Source organism: Myotis yumanensis, unplaced genomic scaffold (assembly GCF_028538775.1).
Source record: "Myotis yumanensis isolate MYYU_CA2020_CCGP unplaced genomic scaffold, mMyoYum1.0.hap1 SCAF_4, whole genome shotgun sequence".
Classification (NCBI taxonomy): domain Eukaryota; kingdom Metazoa; phylum Chordata; class Mammalia; order Chiroptera; family Vespertilionidae; genus Myotis; species Myotis yumanensis.
The window spans coordinates 52414639-52437874 of record NW_027223755.1 but is presented as its reverse complement, the minus strand read 5'-3'; the positions used below and the strand labels follow the sequence as shown (position 1 = coordinate 52437874).

At 40.8% G+C, this 23236-nt stretch overlaps 1 protein-coding gene across 5 annotated transcripts in view; it reads left to right on the top strand.

The window, feature by feature from the left end:
* The window catches only part of ARB2A (ARB2 cotranscriptional regulator A), a 383721-nt gene that overhangs the window by 232936 nt on the left and 127549 nt on the right, over window positions 1–23236 (top strand). For all 5 annotated transcript variants that reach the window (XM_070412332.1, XM_070412333.1, XM_070412330.1 and 2 more), the window contains one exon: window positions 16797–16913. In XM_070412332.1, coding sequence (XP_070268433.1) covers window positions 16797–16913 — 117 coding nt within the window. The remainder of the gene's footprint in view (window positions 1–16796; window positions 16914–23236) is intronic.

Below are 23236 nucleotides of genomic sequence, written 5' to 3'. Positions count from 1 at the left end.
AATTCTGTTTTGTATATTGCCTTTTATATTATTAACATTCGGGAAAATTAGTGTAAGACTTTCAGTCTGCAGCGCTGTCAATCTGTCACCTTTCATGCACTGCTTTAAATTTCCAAAAATGCAAATGAAGTAATTAACCTGATAAGAAGCAGTGACATATAATTGACTCTCTAAATTAGTGAACTACTGACTCTTTTTTATTTCTTTGCCATTTTATAGGATTTCATATTGGCTAAATTGGCTACTTAACAAAAGGTGTGATGTAACAGAAATTCTGCTTCCTACCATGATAAACACCGTTGCTTATTAAACATTCTGTACTGTATTGCCTAAGTATATTTATTTTAGGTTCTTGCTGTTTGAATTATTTTATACTCATGTAACTGAGGCAATATTTAACGATAGCAGAATATAGACTCTAAATCATTGATTCAACTAGTGGAATATCCCCCAAAGAAGTGCTAATGAACAGACACATGAAGAAAAAATGGAATTTTTAAAAATAGCCTAGAGAATAATTCTCCTTCACTCACACATAAACCATTCCTCGGTGTAAATTTTTCAGTGCTATCTTGCATCAGAGCTGTCATCAGATGTCTCAATGAGAGGTGTCAGGGTTCTCCTCCTCCTGTTAGTGATCAGAAGTGCTACTCTGGTGTTTCCCATTACGGTGGATATTGATAGAGGACACTTGGTGTATAGTAACTGTTGTCGGTGGTTCACTAGTATTGAAATCAGAAGTGCTCTTTTGCTGCATGTAGTATATATGCATGTGAAATAAAGGTACAGACAGATTCATTGAGGTGCGAATTGCTACTTTTATCTCAACCCCATCTTTTCCTCCACCCAAAATTTATATGATTTTGTGTGGTAAATACAATCCCAAAATATCCTCTCAAATGAACATATTATATTTCAATTCATTTACTCTCAATGTCTTTTGTTATTTTAGAAATGAGATGTGCTTTCATAAGAAAAATGACAACATATAATCAGAATCATATTTTAAAATTCCAGCTTACAAGGATTGTTCTATATTTGGTCAGTAGAGTGTGCATTTAAATAGCCCATATAGGTAGTGAGTTGAATATAAGTTTCTTCCAGTAACAGTATTCACCTGAATGTTTAAGCAGGTACACAAGCATAAGTTCCTCGATAGAAGAGCCACCTGGCGATACTTATTCAAATATTTTGAAGCAATGTGGGAAGCCTGTGACTAATACTTATTATCATGATGTCACTTTCCCATTTAAAAATGGATGTCAGCATCTAGGTGGTCTTGCTCTACTATGTCAGTGGGTGAGTGCCTATACTAGAATCTAAAAGCTAAGGCAACCCCTCCAATATATACAAATTAGATCAGTACCACACAATTTCTGCATAAACCTGAGCCTACATAGAAGAAACATGATGAAATGAAGTTTATTCTGAATTTCTAGAGGCAAAAACTCAGAAATATCTGAGGGCACAGAGTAACTAAGATCTGAAAAAGAATCAAAATCTCATATGTCTTCTGTGTCAGATTTTCTATAGCACAGTCTTTACTTTCTCTATGTTCCAGTGATTAAAGGCTGAGATTTGAAAAGCTGACCCAGCTACTTTACAGGGAAGCCTCTCTCTGTGTCCACCCTTCCTTTCCCCAGCAACACTACCAGGTTGGAGTTCATCACTGCAGACCCTGATAGTAATGACTGCATGTGCTCTTTGAAGGTTGGGATTATTTTGTACCCTGGAGCATTTAGGTTTGAAATCACAAGTATACCTTGCATTATCTGACATATATACTTCATTTGAAATTCAGAAAATAAAATCATTTCCCAATGGACTTATAGGATAATTTTTGAAATTAGTAACTGATTTTCTTTATGCTTTTCAATAGTCAATGCTTCTTCATCTTTTACCTTTCTGTTTTTCCCTTTATGGCCCTTTGTTGGGGAAAAACACAAAATTTGATAGGATAGATAATATGGATTAGATTGTGGGATCTAAAATCTGAGACTTACTTGATCTCATAGATACTAGTGCATTAAATCATAATGTAGTCTTAAGTGCACCAACATGACAAAGATTGCTGGGCAGATTGGAAGAATGACTTAGATTTGAATGGACGGTATGACTTGGGTAGATGTTGTGACACACAGTCAGTTGTTCCTTCAGTAGAGGACTTGCTACCCCAGCTCTTGGGAGTGCTTTCAGCAGACAGCTTTCAGCTGTAAGCCCCTTCAGGGATTGCTTTGGCTGCCGTGGGGGCCTGCATCCAAAGAGCAGTGTGGGAGATTAAAAACCAAGCCATCTTGGAATGACTCTGAAGGGTCATTCTATGTCCAGAGTTTAACGATAGCAGAAGGGTCCTGAGTTCAATTCAGGTCAAGGGCACATACCTTGATTTCCAGCTCAATCCCTGGCCCTGGTCAGGGCATGTGCAGGAGGCAACCAATCGATGTGTCTCTCTCATGTCGATTGTTTGTCGTGTTTCCCCTGAGGTTTTGTCACTGGACCTGCATCTCACCTTGAAATCCCTCTGCCCACTTCTGCTGTGTCCCCCTCCTTTCCTCAGATGTTGATCCTAAGGACACTCCTTTGTAAATACCCTGCATGCAAAATTCTATCTCAGAGTCTGTTTCCTGGAGAACCTACTTACCTGTGGTCTACTTCTAAATATGCCAAACCAGACATTGCTCTAACTTCCTAACCATCACGTTCCCTGATTGATTCAATTTCTGTAAATAGCACCTTCATTCCAAAAATAATTTTTGAGCATCTATTCTCTGCCAATATATGTGCAAGGAATGGGGCTGTGGTATTTCCTGGCAAAGATGGTCCTGTCCTCTTGGAGCCTACAATTCAGTGGGAAAGAAAGACAGTGAGCAAATCATTACCAATATAATCATTATCAGGACAGAAAGTGCAGGGTGATATATACAGGTAGTCATGGTGTAATGACACAGGATTTGGAGTTAAAAGATCTAGCTGTGACACCATATGGGCACGTCACTTACTTTCTCTAAGCATCAATTTCCTCATCTATAAAACAGCTACATATTCCCTGAATTACCAGTATACTTAAAAAGAAATTATTCTATCTAATGAGATTATATACAAATACTCAGAATGTTAAGAGTTCCTATAGAACTTATCTGAACCTGCCTTCCACCCTAAAGGGTGACAAATCACATCTTCCTCAACTTTCCTATCTAATAAAGAGGGAATATGCTAATTGACCCTTACACCATCACAAAGATGGCAGCACCCACGGCCAATAAGAAGGGAATATGCTACTTGACTGCCACGCCCTCAAAGATGGCAGCGCCCACAGCCACAAGATGGCGGCACCCAGTCCCCTCAGCCCCACCGGGGTGCCTGCCTCCCGAGTCCCCCAGTCCTCTCAGCCCCTCAACCGCCCAGGCCAGCCGAGGCTCAGGTAGCCAGGGCTGGCTGAGACTTGCGCTGCTGGCAGTGGCAGCAGCAGAGGTGTGATGGGGGCATCGCCTTCCCCTGATGGCCAAGTCGCCTCCCGCCCCTAAGGACTCCCGGACTGTGAGAGAGGGCAGGCCAAGCTGAGGGACCCCCCACTCCAGTGCATGAATTTTCATGCACTGGGCCTCTAGTATAGTAATAATGTATTACCTAGGATACTTGAGATATTAGAATACTGTTTTCTCTATTTATGCCAGGTAACAGAGTATACATTCTTTAAAATATATTGAAAATGATACAGGTTCCAATTACCTATATCATTTTCAATATATTTTAATAAAAAATTCAGAGTTGAGAGAAACCAAGATGGCGTTAATGCTGGAGTTTGCTGCCTCGAACAACCACTTCAAAAATACAACTAAAAGACGGAACGGACATCACCCAGAACCACAGGAAGGCTGGCTGAGTGGAAATCCTACAACTAGAAGGAAAGAGAAATCCATACCGAGACTCAGAGGAGGCGCAGTGCGGAAGTGAAATTCTAAGGTGCGGAGTGCATGTGGAGCGGGCCGGCGGCGGAGGGCGCGGTTGTTGTTTACAATCAGGAGGGACTTTCAGACTCTGAGCTCCAGATCCGGGCGAGTCTCTAGGGACCCAGACTCAAACAGGAGAAGCGGGACTGTCTGGCTTCGGTCGGAACCCGAATGCAGCTTTCTCTCCGTGGTTTGCAGCCGTTGCCGGGACTCTGAGAGGCAGAGCACCTGGGGACGGAACTGAGAGCAGCTATAACGGCTCGCTCCGCCCGCCCTGTAGATCCCCGGGGACCCGACCCGCCCAAGCCCTGCACAGAGGCATTTGCCGGATAGCCTTAGGCAAACGCTAGATTAGCACCAGCCTAGAGATCCAGCACAGAAGCTCTCCCACTGCAGACACAGCTGACTCTCATAGCCAGTTAGCCTGGATGTCAATTCACCCCCAGTATTGCCGACAACAATCAAGGCTTAACTAGAACAAGACTGTGCACAAAGACCACAAGGGGGTGCACCAAGAAAGCATAAAAAATGCGGAGACAAAGAAACATGACAGAAATGGAGGATATAGAGCTAAAAAATGCACTTTTAAGGTCTTTCAATAGTTTTCTAGAAACTGCCGATAAACTTGATGAGAGCCTCAAGAAATCTAATGAGACCCTCGATGTTGTAATAAAGAACCAACTAGAAATTAAGCATACTAGAAATAAAGAATATTATACAGACACCCAACAGCAGACCAGAGGAGCGCAAGAATCAAGTCAAAGATTTGAAATGCGAAGAAGCAAAAAACACCCAACCAGAAAAGCAAAATGAAAAAAAGAATCCAAAAATACGAAGATAGTGTAAGTAGCCTCTGGGACAGCTTCAAGCGTACCAATATCAGAATTATAGGGGTGTCAGAACATGAGAGACAGCAAGATACTGAAAACCTATTTGAAGAAATAATGACAGAGAACTTCCCCCACCTGGTGAAAGAAATGGACTTACAGGTCCAAGAAGCGAAGAGAACCCCAAACAAAAGGAATCCAAAGAGGACCACACCAAGACACATCATAATTAAAATGTCAAGAGCAAAAGACAAAGAGAATCTTAAAAGCAGCAAGAGAAAGAAACTCAATTACCTACAAGGGAATACCCATACGACTGTCAGCTGATTTCTCAACAGAAACTTTGCAGGCCAGAAGGGAATGGCAAGAAATATTCAAAGTGATGAATACCAAGAACCTACAACCAAGATTACTTTATCCAGCAAAGCTATCATTCAGAATTGAAGGTCAGATAAAGAGCTTCACAGATAAGGAAAAGCTAAAGGAGTTCATCACCACTAAACCAGTATTATACGAAATGCTGAATGGTATCCTTTAAGAAGAGGAAGAAGAAAAAGGTAAAGATACAAATTGTGAACAACAAACATGCATCTATCAACAAGTGAATCTAAGAATCAAGTAATAAATAATCTGATGTACAGAATGAACTGGTGATTACAATGAATCAGGGACATAGAAAGGGAATGGACTGACTATTCTTGGGGGGGAAAGGGGTGTGGGGGATGTGGGAAGAGACTGGACAAAAATCGTGCACCTATGGATGAGGACAGTGGGTGGGGAGTGAGGGCGGAGGGTCGGGCGGGAACTGGGAGGAGGGGAGTTATAGGGGGGAAAAAAGAGGAACAAATGTAATAATCTGAACAATAAAGATTTAATTAAAAAAAAATTCAGAGTTACTTTTTAAACTTCAGTAAAATTTTAAATACACCAAACTTCTATGAGGAAATTCAATGTAAAGAGTTATTTGTTTGTTTGTTTTCAGCTTTAGTAAGGTGTCATGGACGATCAAATATTGTGGCCCTGGGCAGTTTGGCTCAATGGATAGACCAGGGGTGGGCAACTTTTTGACTCGAGGGCCACAATGGGTTCTTAAACTGGACCAGAGGGCCGGAACAAAAGCATGGATGGAGTGTTTGTGTGAACTAATATAAATTCAAAGTAAACATCATTACATAAAAGGGTATGGTCTTTTTTTTTTTTTTCGTTTTATTCATTTCAAACCGGCCGGATCCGGCCCTCGGGCCGTAGTTTGCCCACGGCTGGGATAGACCATCGGCCTGCAGACTGAAGGGTCCTGAGTTTGATTCTGGTCAAGGGCACATACTTTGGTTGCAGGCTCAATCCCTGGCCCTGGTCAGGGCATGTGCAGGAGGCAACCAATCAATGTGTCTTTCTCACATCAATGTTTGTCATGTTTCTGTATCTCTCCATCTCTCTTCCACTCTCTCGAAAAAAAATCAATGGAAAAATATCCATGGGTGAGGATTAACCAAAAAAAGAAGAAAAATTCTGTAGCCCTGGACAGGTGGCTCAGTTGGTTGGAGTGTCGTCCTATATACTAAAAGGTTGCAGGTTTGATTCCCAGTCAAGGCACCTACCTAGGTTGTGGGTTTGATCCCCGGTCCGTGCATAGGGAGGTAACCAACTGATGTTTCTCTCACTCCTCTCTCTCCCTCCCTTTCTCTCTCTCCAAAATCAATTTTAAAAAACATATATCCTTGGGTGAGGATTTTTTTTAAATTGTAGATATTTAAGTTGTACTACTAAATGACCCTGATATCTGTATATATTGTGAAATATTCACCACAGCCAAGCCAATCAACATATCCATTACCTCACACCTAATGTAAATGCTTTCAAGAGAAATTTGTTAAATAACATAATCTCCTATACTCTGTTTATCTACTATATATCTTTGTGTCAGGAAATCTTATCCCTTTACCTTTCTTTTTCCCATACCACAAGAAAATGGTATACTTTAAAACTTAAGGACATTAACACTCTCCCAGCTGAATGTATATGCCTGCCCCTGTCAAACCTAATGAAATATTTTGCCACAAGTTTTAAACCATTCAATGATTGACAAATTCTGCCTATATACACACCAAAGTATTTTTAGTATCTGCCTACTAATAAAGACTCATAAGTGATTTTTAAACTGAGTATTGTGAACATGCTTACTACTTATTTGCATCAGAAACATTTCTTGTAAAAATAGTACATTTATAAAATTTTAGTAAGTTTTCTCATTCTTCCATAAAACCATGCCACCATATAAACATTTCCTTTGCTAAGCCTGCCTTAGTTTTCTTGGACTGGCAGTGTTTAGTCCTTATATTTTTACAATATATCCACTTCATATACATATATTTGTTATGATTTTCAAATCTGTATTTCATAGTATCTTGCCTACTTATCTGTCTTTATAATATTACATGATAAAACATTTTAATCAAATAAATCACTTTGATAAACCTTTACACTGTTTTCTTAATGTGACCTCTTTTACTTTTTCCTTACAATTAATTTTCTCTTTTCTTGATTAAGTTTTTCAAACTGTTGCCTTTTTTCTAATATCATGTATTTTTGTAAAGCAGTGGTCTTCTTTCCCAACTCCCAGATTGTCAATCACTTAATATTTATTTTTGTGTGTGTTTTTTTCTTTCCAACCTACCGTACACATGCTTTTTTGTTGTTGAAGGAGCCTGCACGTGGCAGCATGGTCCAGTCAGGAAAGGAAAAGGAAGTTATTACTGCTCTCTCCTAGCTGCCTGTAATAATAAATCATAACTTGCCGTTCCCTAACTGGTGGCTGGAGACGTATCTTCATAAATGCATGTGACCCGAGGAGTTTCAGTTTACATACCCTATCCCTCGGGGTCCTTGCCTGTGGAGAGCCCTTTCCTTCCTGAAATTAGACAAAGGTTGTAAGAATTGAAGCTGTGGCTTCAAAGCACAGGAAGAGAGAATGTTGTCCTATCCTGTGGCTGCAGTGGGCTCCAGCTGGCCATGTTTACCTACCCAGGGTGTGAGGCTGCGTCCATCTGTGAGGAGCTCAGCTCAGCGTTCAGGCTTACCTTGAAATTTAAACTTAGCAATTTTTGGAAATATTTATTGTATGTTTTCTGACATGGTTATTTTAGAGCAATAACTATACAGATTTGGGCTATATGCTTAAATTGCTAAACATTGCGCACGCTGCAACTTTATAAGATTTATCCATTTGCTAGGGTAACATTTAACTTCTGTGTTACATTTATACATACAGTGACCACATAATTTATCATCCAAACGAGAACACTTTTAACAGTGCAAGAGGACACCACTAATAATTACTCCAGGTCAGTGGGCATAAACTAGAGCTGTCCTGGGCTAACTGGAATGTATGGTAACCCTTTTAATGCATAATTATTTCCTTTACAAATATTTAAGCAAGCCAAAATCACTTTATATAATTGAGGGAGGAGTAGGTATAGTAGTTGTTGGACACTTCATAACTGCTACCCTATCAGCACCAATGTTGATGTCACTGAAGAATATATAGATACTATATCTAAAAGGAAGGATACATTTCAGAAATTAAAAATGAATGTCAAGCCCAGCCTGTGTGGTTCAGTGGTTGAGCATCGACCCATGAACCAGGAGGTCACAGTTCAATTCCTGGTCAGGACACATGCCTACGTTGCAGGCGGGATCCCCAGTAGTGGGCGTGCAGGCAGCCACTTGATGATTCTCTCGTATCATTGATGTTTCTCTCTCCCTCTTCCTTCCTCTCTCTGAAATCAATAAAAAAAGAAAAATAAAAAGAAATGAATGCCAGGGTAATAGTGGTCGCTGACAGTACTGATTGCTTATATGCCTTATCTCATTTATCCTTCAGCTGCCCTATGAGGTCATAGCTTTGTTCTTGTTTTTTATTCTTATAATGATTAACCAAAAGTAAAATATAAAGACATTTAATTCCAAAGCCTGTGCAATCTTTTAACTACAACACTATACTGCCTTCCTCTGGACATTCTTCATATCTGTGATTATCTTTTAAAAATATTTTCAGCTACATTCCCTCTGTGTAGAAAACAAGCAGTAAAGGGACTGTCTTCCTGCCAGCTCAGCACTGCTAAGCCGAGGCTCCACTGGGCAGGAGAGTGGACGACCACAGTGTGGCTTCAGCAGTTCCAGGTGTTTTTTTTTGTTTGTTTGTTTGTTTGTTTTGTTTTTTTAATATATTTTATTTATTTTTGACAGGAAGGGAGAGGGATAGTTAGAAACATCGATGAGAGAGAAACATCGATCAGCTGCCTCTGCACATCTCCTACTGGGGGTGTGCCCGCAACCAAGGTACATGCCCTTGGCCGGAATTGAACCTGGGACCTTTGAGTCCGCAGTCTGACGCTTTATCCACTGAGCCAAACCGGTTAGGGCAGCAGTTCCGTTTTCATTTCCAAGTGCACAGTGCTATTACTAGCCTAGTCCTCTGATTACAGGGTTTTAAACAGACACAATAATCAGTTCTTTCTACTCCTTGGCCCGGTGGTTTTAGAATTATTGAACCATACTCTAAGGGAAAACAATCTTTCATAATTTTTTTCTTTATAGATCTATAACTTTTAAAAAATATTTGTCATTAAATGCATTCTAAGTTATGCATCTGTTGCCCTCTACATCCAGAAAGGAGAATGTACCTAGTTTATACCTATGGGGTCGTCTGCACTGTGTTTTTCTGGGATCACCTGTTTTAACTGTGTACTGTGTGCCAGGTCCCTTGCTAGTTGCTTTGTATTGAGTTCATCTCCCAATAACTCTATGCGTTAGGTCTCTTTATCTTCTCTCCCCTACCTATGCTGAAATTGAGACACAGGAAATATTGAAATAATTTACTCAAGGTATTATTACTAGATGTGGCAGAGCAGGGATTGGAACGCAGGGAATCTAACTCCAAAGTCCTTGAACTGAGCACCACACTCCTTATGAAGACTACTTACATGAAAGTTTCTGCTTTCAAAAAAAAAGAAAGAAAGAAATGTGAATGCAGAGCTGTGAGAGCTGAATGTCATACTTGTCTGAATTTTCTGCTGGGCAGTTTAGTCTTCATATTTCATTTACCAGAGCGTGTGTATTTCAGTTGTAATCACTTGAGGTACTTCAAGAGCCTGGATGACAGAACCAAGGTTTCAGTGTTGGAGCAGAGATGTTTGTTCTGTGAGTAGCATGCTATTGGGATCGACCTGTGCAAAAGAATCTTCAGGAAGACATTAACAGGAAAGACTCTGCCAACCCTGGTGTCAGCTGATTAGTCATCTTGGCCCAGGGCACATTTTTAACCCAGTGGGACAGATAGCACGCAAGGCAGTGTGCCATACACTAGTGGAGGTACAGACAGAAGTGTAAAGTGATGGGAGAGGTTTGTGGTAAAATATCATAGTGTATCAAACCACATAAAGACTACGTTCAAGTAGAATCACTGAATATAACTATAATCTTCATAACAAAAATGTGAAAAGATGCCAGCTTTTCATACTTTTCAAACCTTTGGAACAACTTAATCTGAAATCTTAACTCCAGGAGCTCTAGAGGGAGCCAGTCTATTTATATACATATATATTTTTTAAGAAAGACACCTCAAACCTCAATCATACTGTTAGCCAGAGCGATGATTCATTCATGCTCATACAGTAGTAATGATCTTCAGATTTATAAATGTACATTGGTGTCAGATCCTAATCTAAAGGAAACATGCATTATTTGATTTTCTTTCAGAATATTCTTTCCTGTACAAGTGATTCACATGCTGTAACCCTCAGTGCATATGTGTAACACATGTCAGAATTTTTTAAAAGGTATTGGCTTTTGCTGATGAAAGACTTTAAAACATTTCCCTCAAAAACATGTTTAAAACATTTTATATATGCAAATAAAAATATGGGCCTGTATGCACATATATACATCCCTACCCTCAGTTCACGTTGGCCTCTTTTAAGAAGTCCTCTTCGACTTGAAAATATAAGACCTATTTATTCTGAGAGCCAGGGCTGCTGGGCCACAAATATGGGAAAGTGAAATTAGCCATTTCTTCTCTTAGGTTTGGTCAAAGACAACCTAGTTTAGGGTTCACTTCTTCTTTAGGTTGGGAGTATTGACCCTAGTAGTAGGTTGGATTCATAATTTCCAAAACCCAAAGCCCTCAGCTAGAGAGATGAAATTACTTCCAACGAGTACACAGCAGAGCTTCCCCGTAACATCACCATCTCCCTGCCTTCAAAGCTTACCATCTCAACCTTCTGTCCCTTTAAATACAGTTCGTCATGTTGTGACCCAACCATAAAATTATTTTCATTGCTACTTCATAACTGTAATGTTGCTACTGTTATGAATCGTAATGTAAATATCTGATATGCAGGATGGTCTTAGGCGACCCCTGTGAAAGGGTTGTTCGACCGCCAAACGGGTCTCAACCCACAGGTTTAAGCTAAGACAAATGAATGGCAACTTTTTAATTTAATTTTGTAGAACTAAAAAGTCTTTATATTTTCCTTTGCTAAAAATAGTTCATGGAGTTCTGGAAGAAATGAAACCCAGGGAAAAGTTAAAACAGCTTGTAGGTACAAAAAGAGAAATAAGGAACTTTTAGGGTGACAGGAAGTATTTGGATTTGGCCGGGTACTTGTGAAGACAGGAAGCAGGTACATCATTGAGGGCCTTGGAGAAAGTATGGTAAGTTGGGTGGACTGAAAAGATCTACATGATTTCTGGGGAGGGATGATAGCAGGCCCTGGGGAGGGCCATAGAGCATGAGGAGGGGAGTGAAGGAACAGCAGCTACCTCTCTGGTCTTCTGGTCTTCATCTTGAAAATACTCTCAACAAATACTCTTAGCTTTCCTATCTTGTTGCAGTTACTTAATGTTTAAAATCTTACTTTTACTGTGGAAGAAAAAAATAACAACAATAGGTTTCTTGTTTCTCTTCAATTTCAACCCAATAAAAAATACTTAATAACAAAATGAGCCTGCATATGGATGGTATGTGTTTTTAATTTGTTCAGAATCTTGATATTTATTGGGTGAGTTCAGCTTTTGTCAGACTTGGATCATGCAATGCCATGAAGGAAAGAGACTAACTGTTTATAAACCAAGGGAGATGACTATGAATAAATCAATAGGTAGAATTAAGAAAGGGAGGCAAAAATATCAGGTGACAGCATCAAATGTTTTGTATTCTCAAATCATCAATATGGCTTATAGAAATACTAATTTTCCATCTTATCCTAGACATTTTTTATTTTAGAACTGTAATGATAATTTTTAAATGCGGTTGATGGTCTATTTTTGATCATGGGTTAATTCCCATCTTGCCATGATTTTTTAAATATGTTTTTATTGATTTGAGAGAGAGGGAGAGAGAAACATCAATGATGAGAGAGAATCATTGACCGGCTGCCTCCTGCAAGCCCCCACTGAGAACCGAGCCCACAATTTGGGCATGTGTCCTGACTGGGAATCTAACCATGACCTCCTGGTTCATAGGCTAATGTTCAAGATGCTCAGCTATGGAGCCACACAGCTGGGCAGCATGATTTTTCAACAATCCTTACTGATCTGGACTTGGATTTTTTTTCACCATTGTAAAATAATTGTCCAAGTCATTGAAATGCTGTACACATGAAAAGGGAATTAACCAAATGAGTTCATTTATATGAGTACTAGAGGACCAGTGCACAAATACCTGCACAGGTGGGGTCCAGCCAGCCCAGGCCTATTCGAGGTGGATCAGGGCCTGGCCTATCAGGAGGAGGAGACAGTGGGAGGTCGGCCAGCCCGCACCAATCAGGGCCGATCAGAGCCGGGCTGGCTTGGAGGAGGGGCCGCAGGCAATTAGCTAGTGGGCCCCACCCCTGAATAGGGTGAAGGGGGTTATTGGGGGTGGGACCGGCTGTGGGGAGGGGCTGTGAGTGGTGGGCCATCCGGTCCCACCCCTGAATGGGGTGGTGGGAGCTGATTGGGGGTCAGCGGCTGGGGGAGGGGCTGTGGGAGTTTGGCTGGACAGGCCCTCCCCTAATTGGTGTGTCAGGGGGTGATCAGGGACAGAGCTGGTGGGGGGAGGGGCTGCAGGCCAATTGGGGTGATGGGGGCTCATTGGGGGCGGGCCTGGCTGGGGGGAGGGTCTGCAGGAGGTTGGTTTGCTGGCGAGCCCCCTATTGGGGTGGGGGGTGTGATCAAGGGTGGGGCCAGCCTGGGGGACGGGCCAGAGGGGTTGGCTGGCCAACCCCACTCCTGATTGATGTGGGGGGGGCGATCGGGGGTGGAGCTGGCTGGGGGGAGGGGCCACAGGCCAATCAGGGTTGTGAGGACTGATGGGGGTGGGGCTGGCTGTGGGGAGGGGCTGTGGTTGGTGGGCCAGCCAGCCCCATCCATGAATGGGGGGTACCGATCGGGGGGCCAGTGGCTGGGGGGAGGGGCCATGAGTGGGGGTGAAGGGCCATGGGTGGTTGGCTGGCTCCGCCCCAGATCGGAGTGGGTGGGCCGATCTGGGGCGGGGCCAGCCAAGGGGAGGGGCTGCAGGCAGTTGGCTGGCTGGCTCTGCCCCTTGGCCAGCCGGCCCTGCCCCCTATTGGGGTAGAGGGGTGATCAGGGGCAAGGCTGGCTGAGGGGAGGGGCTGCAGGCCGATTGGGGTAGGGGGGCGATCAAGGGCAGGGCCGGCCTGGGACAGGAGGCTGCAGGGGGTTGACCGGCCGGACCCACCCCCTATTAGGGGTCAGCGGGGGAGGGGCTGCAGGCCGATAGGGGACGGGGCCAGCTGGGGGGAGGGGCGGCGGGAGGTTGGCCGCTGGCCCCACCCCCTGATCGGGCTGAGTTTGCTGGCTGCAGTGGGCGTCATAGCGACCAGTCATTTCGGTCATTACGGTGTTATGGGTGCTGGCTTTTTATATATATAGATTATGGTATATTACTGAGAAACATCTGTGTGATACAGATGAAAGAACACAGAACAAAAGTTATGGTCAAATGTCACTTTGTGTGACCCTTAACCAATTTCTCCACTCAGTTTCCTCTTCTTCAAATGTAGAAATAATACAAGTTTTGCATATATTTCATATTATTTCAGAATAAAGTGAGAATGAATATGTATTCATTTTGAAATTTGTGAAGTGCTGTTCAGATATAATTAAATATTATACATACACAAATAAAAACAAGCAATATTGTAACCTTACCATACACATAGCTTATTAAACCATGGAACTTCAGGATGCTGATGTCAAAGTTATTTATCACTTCATCCAGTACTTGATACCATATTGAAGATACAAAAACAAAAATGGAATATCCTTTCTGTTTGAAATATTGATATAGATGTTAAATTCAGGTCATTGTAATTGTTTGAAGAGATCATTTAACAGGTATTTCATAGTTCATTCAAGAATGCATGGAGACATTGAGATCGCATGGTCCTTTATCATTTTTAGAGACAGATCCCTTTGAAAATCTAATGAAAACTAAGGATCTTCTCCCAGAAAAATGTTTGTATCTTATATAAACAGAATTTTGCAAGGAATTTCAAAGGTGTTCATATGATTGACATTTAGTAAGACTTTGGTGATAAGGCTTCCTTTCAGATTTCTGGGTTTTCTAGACTATTATGGCCTCCACCTATTCCTTGCTTTAGCTACATTCCATCTAAAGTCTGTCTCTTTAACAATCTTAATGCTTGTGTTCAGACTACCCTCACTATTGCCATTCTCTACACTTTTCATCAGTGCTTATCCCCAGTGCAGGCAGTAAGGGAGTGGGGGGTGCGGGGGAAGGAGGCATGAACCAGGCTAACAAATGTAAGAAACAGACGAAGGCTTTAGACAGAAGTGGAGGTTGTAGGTAGTTCCAGTATTAGCAGATGAGGTTGCAGTGAGGCTGAAACAGAGGCCAATAGTCTGAGAAACTAAACTGTTAAAATTTTCACTGATTTACAATTCTAATCCGAAACAGTCAAATATTTGAAATTATTTGTTACTGTGTTCATTTGTAAGCAGCTGTCCATTGAGATTCTCTGTAATTTAACCATCTCCCACCTTTAATAATATAATATAAACTGATTTTTAAGATGTAAAATACTGTAACAGTGTATGGGGTTGTCATGCTGGATTATAATATGGTTTGATGTGATGTAAAGAAAAGTTGCACAACATCACATCTGTTGTATGCAATGCCAGCCCTATGGACAAACAGGCCAAAGTTCTTTTTCTCTATTAGTCCATGTAACAACTAAATATTTTTCCAGGTTTGTAGAATTTTAATCCCCAGATTTTCTACTTTTGCTTCTAAATCCTCAGCTTATTTAACACTATTTTTTTATCATTTAACCAACAGTACTCAATATTTAGTATCTTCAGACAATAAATAAATTGGCATCTATTAACAACAAAATCCAAGGTCAATATTTTAAAATGCAAACATATTCTTAGAATACCAGAGAACATGTTCTTATTTTGTAACTTCAGCAACAGTCACCAGAGATCCTCAAAAGTGTTACTGTTTAGAGTAAGGGCATGTAAGTTCTTTGTAAGCCAGATGGAGTCACTATTGTGGAAGTTTGCTTTTTATTATCTGATGTTGGTTTAAATTTTTATATGCTAGTGCCAACATGATCCAATGAGAGTCTATTTTTAAAATAAAATCTAGAAGAAGGTAGCAAACTACTTAATAATGAATGTGAAGAATTGAATTAGCGTATTATTTTATGTTCTTAAAAAAATTATTGGTATTGCAAGGTGAATTTTTGTAGTAATATTACATGTTGATAACCGACACTGATTTTAAGATTTCCGCATTATATAAGCAGAAAACACCGGGAACAGAGATTTAAGGTGCAGAGATGCTGCTGAGGCAGCATTAACGTGAATTAGATTCCTCTTAGGTAGTGCTCAGTGGAAGGGGATGTGCATATGCAGGGTTTAAAGAAACTTAAAAGCGCGAGAGACATTTTCAATTTAGAATGCCAACAGGCATCGTTTGATATCCGAAGTATAGCTTGCAATGTTTTTTCCTACAAGATTTCATCACCATTCAGAATGCTTTCTTATTTAAATGTGATAGTATGTTTTTATATACAATTCATAAAATAAACAGTAGATGATAGAGAAATCACTTTTTTTTAGAGGGTGAAAGAAACATATGATATAAGGAGATAGAACATGCTATGAAACTCAAAGCTTCTACTTACTGTATTTTAACTAATTTTTATTAATCTTTCTTATATTTGTTTTGTTAAATTAGGGTCACTAGTGTTAGTAGATTAAAACTTTTTATGATTCTTTTAATCTGGAACTATTATTTTTCAGTTTCTTTATCTTGTAGACCACTGATGAATTCTTCAATTTCTTCAAGTGGCTCTTTTTCAAATTTTATAACCATTTAATTTTCTAGTAATAACGTTCTGCAGAAAGAAGTTAAAGTGAATAGTTTCTCAACATAAATAAGTATATTAGAAAGCAGATTTATATTGCTAGGCTTTGAAGAGGAAGATCTTTGTGGACATTTAAAACACCAAGGAATTATAAAGCCATGGTGAAGAGCAGGCGATAAAGCAAGATATCTTTCTTTGCTGATGTGCCATCAACTGAAAATTAATATGAATTAGTCCTGTAGCTAACAGTGAGCTACAGGTACTAACTTCCCTAACACTGAAATAGGAAGTGGTAGAAGAAACTGGTAAAAGAAACCCCAAGGGCATCCTCTTTTTTCCCCCCTATGATCCCTTTAATCCTTGAATTGTCAAACCACATGGAAAATAACAGAGCTGCATAGTTCTAAGACTTAAGTGAAATTATCTTTTTAAAATAAAATGTTAGGTCTTTTCATATCTCCGGACAAGAATAAGGCATGTATTCCATGCAGAAAGAGTAACTTGGAACAAGAGGTGCATATTGCTTTTGTATTTTTAATACAATATTATTATCTATGACTAAGCAGGCTGCACCCAGTAGAAAAAAATTATAGCCAATATTTTATTTTCTGTTTTTGAAACAGATGATTCAACGAGAAGCAGATGTGAAAAGCAAGGTAACTGCTGTGGCACTGACAGACTCTGTTCACAATGTGTGGCATCAAGAAGCTGGCAAAACCATTCGAGAGTGGATGAGAGAGGTGAGACTGGGTTTTTCCAATGCTGAGATGAATGAGCGTGAGCCTTTATATCCTGATCCCCCACCAACATGTATCACCTCCCACCCTCAAATGCCCTTTCTAGAGGCAGAACATTGAGAGGGAATAGAAAAAAACTAGACATATTTGAAATAATAAGATAAAACCCTTCTGAAGAACAAATACTTTGAAAGCCCTCTTTCCTTTTTTGGTTTGCTATAGAATATTACATATGCACACAATATACTGTAGGAGCTTTGGATGAAGAAGGTCATGATCTGTTAAGAGGTTATTAGCCCCTGATATTTCATTTTCCCACTGGTGCACTTAATTACAAGAAAGAAACTTGGCTGTACTCTGGTCTCCTCCTTCCCTGAATTCTTAAGTGGAATGGCTCACCACTGCCAGTAGGGGGAGAAGAAATAAAAAGCAGAAATAGTGTTTTGCCAGACTCTTGAGCTAGAAGAAACCTTAGAGCTGGTCAGGATCCAGCCTCCAGTTAAGAAAGCTTTTTGTCATTTTTTTAAGGGCTAGTGAACTTGAAAACTAACAGGGACTCATTGACTATGCTCCCACTTAAAACAAAACAAAACTTTCAGCCCATTATTTCCTTTATTTCTATCTATATATATAAAAGCCTAAGCATCCATTACGATGGAACAACTGGAACAACCGGTTGCTATGATGTGCACTGACCACCAGGGGGAAGACACTCAATGCAGGGGCTGCCCCCAGCCTGCAGGCCCTGATTGCCAATGGAGCCTGCCAGCCAACCTCCTGGTCCCTATCCCTGGCCTGCAGGCCCCGATGGCCCGATTGGGGCAGAGCCCTCTGGCTGGGATGGGAAATTGGGGAGGAGGAGGTGGCGGCGAATATGGCCCCGTTCCCCTGGGGGCGGAGGGCCAGCTCCCTCCTTGGGACCAGCAGCCAACTTCCCAGGATTCTCCCTGCAGCTGGCAGGCCCTGATTGGCCCACCGCCTGCCCTCTGTGGTGGTGGGTCCCCCCGCAAGCCGGCAGGTCCCAATTGCCTGATTGGGGCCAGGTCCCAGGCTGGGACGGGGAACTGGGGGTGGGTAGCGGCAAATGCGGGCAGTGAGGAAAGGAGGAGGGTGAAGGTGGGGAGGCAGGGAACCGTGCGGTGGCAGCATGCAGGCAGGGAGGGAAGGAGGAGGTGGTAAGGCGGGAAACCTGATCGTCCCTGATCACCAGCCAGGCCTAGGGACCCCACCAGTGCACGAATTTCATGCACCAGACCTCTAGTTTTAGATAAACAGCTGAAGTTTTTATTTATATTTACCTTTCTGATATTATAAGCAATTGACATCAGCCACATCATGCTATAGCAGTTGTTTAGTCAGATCACATGCTTATATGAATAAGCTGGTTGACCTAGATTTTTTCTCAGTTTTTGTTGATGGAACACCCAGACATTTATTCAGCTGACCTCTCACCATAGCGGTGGTGAGTAACATCTACCCGCCCTCATGGTGCATGGTAAGGACTGAGTTGACATTGGAAGAGTTTCAAAAACTAGGACTAGGCTATATAATCCCATAGTGGTGTTATCATAATACCACCTATCTGTTTACACTGTTGTTGTCATTCCCCAATAGAAAAAGTACCTTTATCATAAAAAGTCCAAAATAGTTTTACTCCATTCCTCATAATGCTGTAAACATATAAAGGTGGATTTATTTTCATCTATTCTAACTCCCAGGTGTTTTCTGACCACGTTAGTTTTCATATTTCTTCTTTTACATGTATCTGAATCCTTAATTGTCTCTTCCAAGGGCTTAAACTTTTTCTAGAGACATTTTATGTATTTCATGCTGATACTTTTTTTGGTGCTATTTATCTGTCCAAATGGATACATGAACAGCTTCCAGCCCATGTGGAATTTAGGACCTGTCCCAAACTAGAAACATCCTGTTCATTATTTTTTCAACTGGGCATTCTTTGTGTCTCATTCTAGATGACAAATATAACACTATTTATTTAAATTTACTTTTTTAGGTATTTCTAACTAAAACTAGATAAGGTGTCCCCTTCCAAAATCAGAATATATTTTTTGGATTTCATCTGACTGAAATAGGCAGTAATTTAAAGCATCTTAATGTAATCAAAACTGCCAATTATTTCTTTGCTAATAGCCTTTGTTAAAAACATTCTAATGTTATAAAATTTTACAAATGACCTATCTCTTGAATAGTTCCTTCAACTCCCTTGATTATGCCTTAGGCATGAAGCAGCATGAAGAGTTTTGCATTATGACATAACAAAATTCAAACCCCAGCTCAATTCAAACCTACCTAACTGTAGTCTTGGGCAAGTTGCTTAATATCTTGGATATTCTCTCTAAAATATAAAACCTACCTTGTAAACATTGTTGAACATTAATAAATCACAGCTATTGTTGTTATAGTAACCTTCACATCCCCAAATAATGTGAAATACATGAACTGTATTTTCTTTTTGTTTTATGAATGATTTTTATATTCAAAATATCTTACAAAAGGGATGGGTAGGGAGTTAGGAGAACTGAATTTTGATTATGTTTCTGGCTTAGTTACTCATTGGGTAAATAAATAATTAGAGATCAGGCATGTACCAGATACTTTGCTTAGACTTACAGTCTTGGGAAAGCCACTTTTTTCTTCTTGGCCTAGTTCGTAATTGTGAATTAGAGATAATTTCTATTCCATCTATTTCCTGAACTATTTTGAGAATCAAAGATGATGAGCAAGAAAAAAACTCCTTGAAAAGCAAATAGTACTATTTAAATAAATGAAATGTATTATTATAGAAAACACTATAATATCCCAAAGATAAAAATTATTATATCAGAGTTAATGGAGCTTTGAAATTATCCCTGCTCAGAGTTCATCCCTAAAGCAAGAACAAAATCAGAAACTATAGAGACTATGCCAGGTGTCCTTGTAAGAACTCACTAAATGTGTGACCCCCGCCTTGTAGATAATTTATGTGGTTTGGCAAGATAAGAGTCCAGTGTTTTCCAACACTTAGGATGAAACTCCATCCTCTCTTCTTTCACCTTTATTAGTCCTTGTCTATTCTGCGAGACTCCTTGAAATAATGAAGACAAACAAGCCTGGGGTCAGTAGACAGAAAGGATGGTTGTCTTGAGCACGGGGATTGGGAGAAGGTGTGGTAGGGGAGCCTTTGTGTCCCTTGGCGTCCACCTCCTCCTCGCCTCCTGCTCTAGCCTCATTTAGAATCATCTCAGAAACTGAGATATTTTGCAAATATCCCTCCCAAGAAAAACACCTTAGCCAAACTGGAATGTCTTCTCTAAAAATAGCAGTCGCGTTATAGATGAAGCCACAGTGCTTTCGGCCTCATGACTGGCTCCATTATTTCACCCAACACCGCTTTAAAATGTGAAAGTAGGACAGTGGTACAAGTTGCCCACTCATTCCTGTTAGATTGCAAATTAGTAAAACTGTCTTTTGTTTTGTAAGCCAGTTTAAATTAATATTTTAAAGTTATTGATGTTAAGTACTTGTTTTCTATAAAAAGCTGATTTTTCAGTCCTGTTCATTAGCATACATAAAGAATATTAAGTACTATATTTTTGTATTACTTGTATAATTGTAAAATAACAATTTCCTTTAAAGAAAGAAGGTCAGAGAGGGTTACTTTTGGCAATTCCTACAAGTGAAACCTACTCCCAACCAAAAGACCCAGTGCACTAACCAGCCTCATGAGGAGAGGTCAAAGGTGGCCAAAGGCAGTTCCTGAGAGACACTTCTCACCTCAGGCTCCAGGATGTAAAGGCTGCATGGGCAAGGATGATCCTGGAGATGGTTATGCCAAGTGCAATAGCCAGACGTAGGAAGGAAAATTCTCCATAATCTGACATATATGTGGAATCTAAAAAAGTAAACACACAGAAGAGAGTAGACGGTGACTACCAGTGGCAGGGAGGTGAAGGAAATGGGGAGATGTTGGCAAAGAGTACAAAATTGCAGTTATGCAGGTTACCTAAGTTTAGAGACCTGATGGTCAGCATGATGACTGTACTTAACAATATTGGATTGAACACTAGAAATTTGCTAAGAGAATAGACTTCAGTTTTTCTCAACACACACACACACAAATCTATGTGAGATTTGTTATTTAGCTTGACTATAATAAGAAAACATTTCACTATATACATGTATATCACATCATGTTATATACCTTAAATGTATAATTTTTATTTTAAAAAATAAAAATAGAAAAGGCTGAGTGGGCAAATGTCATTTGCTGCCTTACCCCCAGCTTCTGAAAGTCTCCAGCCAACCCAGATGTGTGGTTCTCCATAGCAGTCAGGAACCCTTACCTATCGCCATGCAGCTCTGTGTGTCGGTGCTGGACACTCAGACTGGTGAATTGTTCTTGTTGTATGAGGAGACAATACCTGCCACATTAAAGATCGGCGCCTAAGGCATGGATGATTTACTACTCAGACAAATGAAATAAAAGTGAATCAAATCCTAAACTCCAAATACTTCCAAATACCTTGCATAGGAATACCTACTATCTATTTTCTCTTTAAACATAATATACTTTTATTAAAAAAAATTTAATTCATTTCATATCTACACTAAAATATTGCAAACCCTTGGTTCAAATGTCAAAGAGAGTCACTCAGTACTGTGGCCAAAGGCACTTCTAATCATTAGTAATAGTTCCCAAGCTTTTGGATTTCACAAAGAAGACAATTTACAACCCCCAAATCCCATAAGGTCATCATTTCAGAGTAAAAGACCTTTAAATTGAAAACACTTAACTTTAAGAAACACTCACTTATAGTGACTATTTTTCTCTTTTTCCCTCAGACCCAGAGACACTCTAGTTACATGATCCATCCTCATATGCTGGCTCTGGTCCAGGGTTTCTTTCTTCATGCTTGTTGGTTGGGATGAGGCTCAGGCATGGTTCTGTTGGTACCTCTAGTCCAGTATACCCTGTGTTGTCTGCTTGGGCACCTGAGAATAGATCTCCAGGGACTGGGCATTCACTCCAGCATGTTTTGAGTTTAGATAGGGCATCCATTTTCTTTTTTTAATCCTCACCCAAATATGTTGAGAGAGAGAGGATAGGTGGAGAAAGTGAGAAAGAGAAACATCAATGTGAGAGAGAAACATCAATCAGTTGCCTCCCATACATGCCCTGACCAGGGATTGGACCCCCCACCAAGGTGTGTGCCCTGATTGGGAATCGAACCCGCAATCTTTTGGCGTACAGGACGACACTCCAACCAACTGAATCACCTCACCAGGGCTAAATAGTGCTTTCCCACTGAGCTGCCTCTGTCGCCAGCACTTTGCTAGCATTCATCTCAACTGAAGAACTGGGGTGAGTCGGGGGCAAACTGGGGCATTGAGAAGACGGATAGAATAAGCATTAGAACAGTGATAGAGATTTGATTTCTAAACTTTAGAAACACGTCTCAGAATAGGGAATTATATTTGACTAGAAGCCTGGTGCATGAAAATTCATGCACTGGAGGGGGCGTCCCTCAGGCCGGCCTGCCCCCTCTCATAGTCCAGGAGCCCTCAGGGGCAGGAGGCAACCAGGCGATCAGGGAAAGGCAACGCCCCCATCACACCTCTGCTGCTGCCACTGCCAGCAGTGCAAGCCTCAGCCGGCCCTGGTTACCTGAGCCTCAGGCTGCCCTGGGTGGCTGGGCAGGCGCCATCCGAGGCTTAACTGCACCTCAGGTGGCTGGGGAGCTGAGGGAACTGGGGGACTCTGGCCTTGCCACGCGCTTACCACCCCGGCGGGGCTCAGGGGACTGGGTGCTGCCATCTTTGAGGGCATGGCAGCCAATTAGCATATTCCCTCCTTATTGGCTGTGGGTGCTGCCACCTTTGAGGGTGGGTAGTCAATTAACATATTGCCTCCTTATTGTATGTGGGCACCACCATCTTCGTGTGAGGGTCAATTAGCATATTCCCTCTTTATTAGATAGGATAAGATAGAATTTCAGATAGTTTGACTTAATATATTATGGCTGTATGTCTTTCTTATACTTCTTTCTTTACATATATTTCCCAGTGTGCTTACATTATTTTATTTCATTATACTCTATGACATGGAAAACCTATTTTTAGCTTGTTTTGCCCAGTTTTCTATATATTTTTCCCAGGGCGGGTTGGGGGAGGATAAAGATTTCACAAGTGCACACATGCACATGTATACACTGATAAAATTTATGGTATCAAACCTTTACCACTCTATACAGGTACTTTGTCATTCCTGAGAACTTTTGTACATACTTTTAACTATAACATGTTTATTTTTCTACCCTATTTTTATG